Source organism: Beauveria bassiana (assembly GCF_000280675.1).
Source record: "Beauveria bassiana ARSEF 2860 unplaced genomic scaffold BBA_S00026, whole genome shotgun sequence".
Classification (NCBI taxonomy): Eukaryota; Fungi; Ascomycota; class Sordariomycetes; order Hypocreales; family Cordycipitaceae; genus Beauveria; species Beauveria bassiana.
The window spans coordinates 23430-29789 of record NW_007930861.1 but is presented as its reverse complement, the minus strand read 5'-3'; the positions used below and the strand labels follow the sequence as shown (position 1 = coordinate 29789).

At 58.5% G+C, this 6360-nt stretch overlaps 2 protein-coding genes across 2 annotated transcripts in view; one reads left to right on the top strand and one right to left on the bottom strand.

Moving 5' to 3' along the window:
- The window catches only part of BBA_07566 (histidinol phosphate phosphatase HisJ family protein), a gene marked incomplete at both ends in the record, with an annotated part of 1279 nt that extends 287 nt beyond the window's left edge, over positions 1-992 (top strand). The window contains 2 exons of the mRNA XM_008602663.1: positions 97-648; positions 753-992. Of these exons, the coding sequence (XP_008600885.1) occupies positions 97-648; positions 753-992 (792 nt within the window). The remainder of the gene's footprint in view (positions 1-96; positions 649-752) is intronic.
- Positions 993-1564: 572 nt separating this feature from the next.
- Positions 1565-5197, bottom strand: BBA_07565 (histone deacetylase domain-containing protein; the record flags this gene model as incomplete). Its single annotated transcript, XM_008602662.1, has 1 exon — positions 1565-5197. One exon carries the CDS (start codon positions 5195-5197, stop codon positions 1565-1567), a length of 3633 nt encoding a protein of 1210 aa, XP_008600884.1.
- Positions 5198-6360: the final 1163 nt, after the last annotated feature.

Here is a 6360-nt window from a genome sequence, read left to right as displayed (position 1 = left end):
CCAACTCATCTCCTCCTTGACTTGAAAAAAAAACCCCTCTCTCTCTCTCTGCAAAGCAAGCGAAAAGCCCACTGACTCATTTTTTAATACACGCAGCTCATAAGCTCCGGCGCCGAAGCCGCGCTCGCCGCGCTTCCTCGCCGCCACGAGGCGTACCTCGCCGAGGCGCAGCGTCTGCAGGCCGCCTACGCGTCCCAGATTCACGTCCTCATCGGCTTCGAGGCCGAGTTCATCCGGCCCGCGTACGGTCCGCTCGTCACCCAGCTCGCCGCCGCGTCGCCCTGCGTCGACTACTTCATCGGCTCCGTGCACCACGTCCACGGCGTGCCCATTGACTACGACGCCGCCACGATGCGCGCCGCCATTGCCGCCTCGTCGCGCGGCACCGAGGAGGCGCTCTACGAGGACTACTACGACCTGCAGCACCAGATGCTCGCGGCGCTGCGGCCTCGCGTCGTCGGCCACTTTGACCTCGTGCGTCTGCTCAGCGAGGATCCGGCCCGGGATGTGCGGCAGTGGACGGGGGTGTGGGAGCGCGTCCGGCGCAACTTGAGGCTAGCGGCTGAGCAGGGCGCGTGGCTCGAGTGCAACAGCGCGGCGCTGCGCAAGGGCCTGGCGGAGCCGTATCCGTGTCGCGTCATTGCAGAGGTGAGTTTGAGCAAAAAAGGGGATGGGGGATATTGAATCAAATGATGAGGTGAAACGAGAAGGGGTGGGAGCTTTGAACTGATTGTGGTGGTGTGTGTGTGCAGGAATGGCTCAGACTCGGCGGCAAATTCACATTGTCCGACGATAGTCACGGCATCGGCCACGTCGCCACAAACTATCTCGGCGCCGTCAAATACCTGCAGAGCCTCGGCGTCGAGCACGTCTGGACGTTTCGGCGACGTCCGCATCCATACGCGTCAGATCAAGGCCGCGCGACGCTCGAGGATGTCGCGGTGCCGCTGGCCGAGATTCGCGCGCAGTTTGAGCCTGTTGCCGAGCAATAACAGAAAGGCTTTTTTTTCCTGCGCATCTGGGCCAGCATGTACAGGAAAGGAACCGGGAGCGAATTTCACAGCAAAACTTCGTTTTTTGCCAGGTCACTACGGGAACGGGCGACGCAGGACGTACGCAGAGTTGGGGAAATAGAAAAAAAAAAAGGTTCAATACTTCGGTTTCTAGAATACAAGTCAAAAAAGACAAGGAGGGTGTTGAAATAAGAGACCAGCCAACGGTACAGTCATCAACTCCATGAAAAGCATGGGGTATCTTACAATATAATATGAGACGAATGGATAGGAGAAAAACAGTATAAAGAGTCAAGGCCGGCCAGTGCAATAAGGGGACCCCTCCAAAGAAACAAAACCAATACACAAAATGCTTCAGTCAACTAAAGCCGTACTAATCAATATCCTGAAACGGGTGCGTCTTGCCCAAAGTTCCAAAATGTAAAAAGTAGAAACAGACTGCTCTTCACAACGTCAAGCAGGTCAATGTAGTAATGACACAACGTCAAAGGTCAATAATGTAATGACACAACGTCAAACAGGTCAATGGTAGGATGACCGAATGATACCCATTATACACCATGGGGCGCCTCCGGGACTTGCCACACAGCCTTGGGTCCGGCCTCATCCTCGGGCTTGACGTCACCCGCCCGTGCCGCAGCCTCTGCACCGCCACTGCTACCGGGTCGAGGCGCAAACGGGATGCCACCCGAAGTGTACTGGAACAGCTGCGACACGACGACGGGCTTCTTCTTGGCAGGGCTCGGCGTCGCCGCGGGCGTGCTGGCCGCGGGCGTGGACATGGTAGGCTCCAGCCACTGCAGCGGCGAGTCTTGGCGCTTCACGGCCACGGGTATCGGGCCTTCAGGCTGGTAGCTTATGAACAGATCCGGGTCCGTGACGCTACCGCTGGCGGCCACGGGGATGGTGGTGGCGGTGGTGGTGGCGGTGGCGGCGTTGGATATGTTGCCCCCGCCTGCCCTGTGCTCGAGCGGCGACGGCGGGTCGAGCATGGACTGCTCGTCGAGGGGTGTGGAAAGACCCGACGCTGTGGTGCGGCTGAGGAAGGCGGCATCGGACGGCGCGAGCTGCGACGGAGACGTCTCGACAGCGGACGAGGAGCCCGCCGGCGGCGTCTGTCCCTGTCCTGCGTCGTAGCTGCCGAGCGGAGGAGCTGCTGGCTTGGCGGCCGTGGTTTCTTGCTTGAGAGGCGCACCCGCCTCCTTTTGCGATTGCGTAATCAGGTTAATCTTGATCTTCCGCATGCCCGTAGTAATCCTATCCACAGCAGGCACGGGCGGCTCCGAGGCCGGCGCGGGAGGCGGCGACAGAGGAGGCTGGCTCTTTGGTCTAGGCTTGACCGCTGTCTTGGCCTTGGTCGACGACGGCGTCGCAGCCCGGCGCGCACGTGGCGTTTTCGGCGTCGTCTCCTTGGGCGTCGTCGTCGTCGTCGTCGTCGTCGTCGTCGTGCCTCTCTGCTGCCTCGTCTTCTTCACGGTCAGGTTTTGCGGCGGCGGCGGGGCACCGCGAGCCGGCTCCTGGATATGACCGCTCATGCTAGAGTCGGCGCGGTTGCTGCTGCCGGATGTCGGGGGCCGGCTGTGCTCGTACTCGGCGGGCAGCGGCGGGACCGGAACGGCGGCATCGTCCTTGTTGCCGGGGCTCTGCGATGCAATCGACTCGCTGAGACGGCGCGAGCGTCTGCGGTCATGGCTGGCAAACGCCGCCGCTTGTTCGGCCTCGGTAGACTTGGCCCTGGCAGCTCGGGACGCGGGTCGCTTGCTCGGCGATGTAGGGCCCTTGGCGCGCTCGCTTCCTTCGTCGGCGGGCCACGCGCTGCTCTTGGCTTTGCGCTCGCGCAGCGCCATGCGGGACGTTGGCCTTTCCTGCGGCGCGGGCGTCGGCGGGATGGGGATGCCGAGGAGAATCGACTGCGCATCACGCCTGGCGCGTGTGGCCTCGGCGTTTAGGTCCTCGGCCTTGCAGCTGTCCACCTGTCGGTCGCCGGGGATGAGAATCTTGCTGAGCTCGTGCGCCGCGACCGTCCACGGCACGTCGGGCGCGACCGGCGATGCGGCGCGGGGCCGCTGGATCGTCGAGGAGAGCCCGGACAGGCTGCGCCGCACCTTGATTGGGTCTATAACCTTGGCGGAGGATGCTTGCGTCGCCGAGAAGTAGGTTGGCGGAGTGCCTGTGCGCGGCTTTCTGGGAGGCGACTGAGGGTACGCGACGAGAGATTCGAGCGAGTCCAAGTGCTGGCTAGACCACCAGCCGGCGTCGTATTGATGCAGGGAAGGTCCGGCAGGCGGCTGAGTAGCCGCGGCTTCTGGGCCTGGCTCAGCAATGGTACCCAACTTTTGGCCCATTTCGTAGCCCAGACCACGGGCCGCGTCCGATGCTTGCGTAGACTGGTCGCTGACCAGACCACTCAGATGGCTGAAAACACCCGAACACAGAGCTCTGTCGCTGTAACCGCCCTCCAGGACACTGATGACGCGGCCGCCGACATGGAGACCTTGTTCGTTGGCAATCTTGACAACGTCTTGGCTGAGTCGGGCATAGAACTCGGTGGGAACGTTGACTTGGTGTCGCTGCATGCCTGCGCTCTCCCACTCGCTGGCATCAAATCCGGCAGAAAGAAAGATGGCTGCTTTGGGTTCTTTGCCTTCTGCTCGCAGCTTCCTTGCCTGTGCCTTTAGATACGCGCGCGTCTTTTCTACAATGACTGAGTATTTTGATTCGTAAATGTCCCAAAACTCCTTTTCCGTCTTCCAAGAGTGCAAATGGACATTCCACACGTTCTGTCCGTGGGCATTGTCAATACAGAGGGACGCATTCTTGACCTTGTCCTCGTCACCCATCTCGCAAGGATACGAGTTGATGTCGTGCAAGCTAAAGTATCCAATGGAAGTCTTCTTCCACTGCTGAAAGTTTTTGGTCGCGGCATTGGCGCGCGCATTGTGCTGCCAGACAATGGCTTGCGACCCGTCGCCGTGGTGCAGGTCAAAGTCGATGATGGCGGCATGGGTCAGCCCATGTGTGAGAGCGCCATGCATGATGCCTACCAGCACATTGTTCACCCAGCAAAATCCCGAGGGGTGCGCAGCGGCGCAGTGGTGGCCCGGCGGTCTCACGGCAACGAATGCGCGCCGCGGGGCTGGGGCTGGGCTAAAGACGGCGTCCACACCGTCGCATACGGCGCCGAGAGCGCCCTGCATAGCATTCAATGACTCGGCGCATAGGTATAGGTCGCCTTCGTGCAGCGGTTGCGCCGGCTGGTCTCTTTCGATGTTATCGGGTCTTGAAAGATCTTTGCCGCCCAAGGCCAGCTTGGATTCAGCAGTATCGCACATTATTTTGAGCTCCTCCATCCACTTGGTACCGTGAACGTTTGTGACAGCAGCGGACGTCAAGGGCACACTCCGCGTCGATTTGCGAATGAGGAATGGAATCTTGGGGATTTCGTGAATCTTGGCTTTGGGATGCACCGGGTACGCGCCCTGGTCGTGTCGGTCGCCGAGCCGTACATATGCCAGCGATACACCCAAAACAGCAGCCTTGACTCGTTCAGGCCGCTCGACAATTGTGCTCAGCGCATTGCGCGACGTTCGAGGCCGGGAAAAGCGGTGGCCGTACACGGCATCGTGTAGAATGACAACAGTCTCGGACGGCAACGTCGCCTCGGGCCCGTGGTGTATCTGTAATTCGGCGCGAAAATAGTCAGCGGCGACCGACGCCGCAGTCAGCGGCGGCTTCTGCTCCTCGGCCTGCAGGTTGCCCACCGACGGCGATCGCGACATCCTGGGGGACAAGGTTTGGGTCATGCTTGAGCGACGCGACGGCGCGCGGACAGAGCCGTGGCCGCTGGCAGAGTGTAGCGAGTTCATGGACGCTTTGCGGAGCAAGGGCGGTGTCGTAGGCCGCGAATCTCGTCCGGACGGGCTTCGGGAGGGCATACGGTGGCCGGGCGACTGCGAGGTGCGTCGCGAGGACGACTGCTGCTGCAGCGGGCGCGACGCCTCGGACGGGCGGCGCGCGCCATTCCTTGGATCGCCCGAGGTCAGCAGCGACAGCTGACTGAGCGACTGCGTGAGTCGATTGTCGTCGTCGGTCACGGTCACGGCTGCGGTTGTGGTGGTGGTGGCGGTGATTGTGTGGGAGGAGAGTCGCCGTGGCGGCACGGGGGCTGCAGTGGACGGCGTCATGATGCTGTGTAAATGATCATGGGCCCTGAGGGCAATGTGTTTCTCTAAATAGATGCAAAAGTAGCAGACAGTGCAGTTATAGAGGCTCGAGGTATATTAAACCGTGCCGTTTGTGGTTGGTTATAGGCGGTGGTGGCGGGGTTCCAACGTTTGTTGTTGTGCCAAAGTTAAGTTGGCCCCTGGCTGGCAGAGGAGAGAGGCATGGTGGTGTTGTATTAGTGGGCTGGTTTGTTCAACTGCGTAACAGCCGCTTTGCTTTGGTTGGCTGTGGATTTGCTAAATACTACTCCGTAACAGAATTAGGGTTAGATTAATCTTGGCAAATTTTTTCTGTGTTTTTTATTCTCCTTGTCTTGCCTGATATCCTTGCTCTCCCGTCATGCCATGTTTCACCCGTTAAACCGTGGACTACGAACCGCGCAACCCCGGACGAGACAAGCACACGTGAGAGGTTCCTCACTAATAAGGTGTAAGGGAAAAATGAAATTAAACAATCTGATTACACTCTTCTCAAAGGAGTTGCACCACGTTTGTTCAAAGGGTTGACCATAACTTAGCTACAAATGCGTAACCCCAACTGCAAACGCATAATGTGGACCATTGTTATTCTAAAAGCTATTTATGCATTGCGTGTCGCGGCCGCAAAATGCGCGTTTGTTCACGTGCTACAAGATAGCAGATTCTTTGGTGCTAATTCGTCTGAATCTGCTTTTCCTGGTTGGTGATTTTTGCACTATCAATTTAGCTTGGCCGTCACCGTCTGCTGTTGGCCAATGTTCAGATTTATCCTGGGTTTTGTTTTCCGCAGCATCATCCCCGGAGGCGAGCTGCACACCAGGCGCTCAGGGTGATGGGAACTTTGCTCCAAATATCCAAACCGACTTTTCTTGTTAGGTGAGTCTCAATGGTTGAGTTTGGGCTACTTATACGAATTTCTTCTCCCGTTTCATGCTCGCTTGCTGGCCTAAGCTAGACAGGATGCTCTGGTCGCGACAGCTGAGACCAGAACTAGGCAATACGAGGTGTAACCAAGAAATACGCAACACCCTTTCTCAACGAGACTCAAAAAGTAAAGTCAAGTGTAGAATGCAAATCTTCTGCATGGAAATCATCTTTCAACAAATCTGACCGAAGATGAACGCTAAACGCGCTGTAGTAGCTAA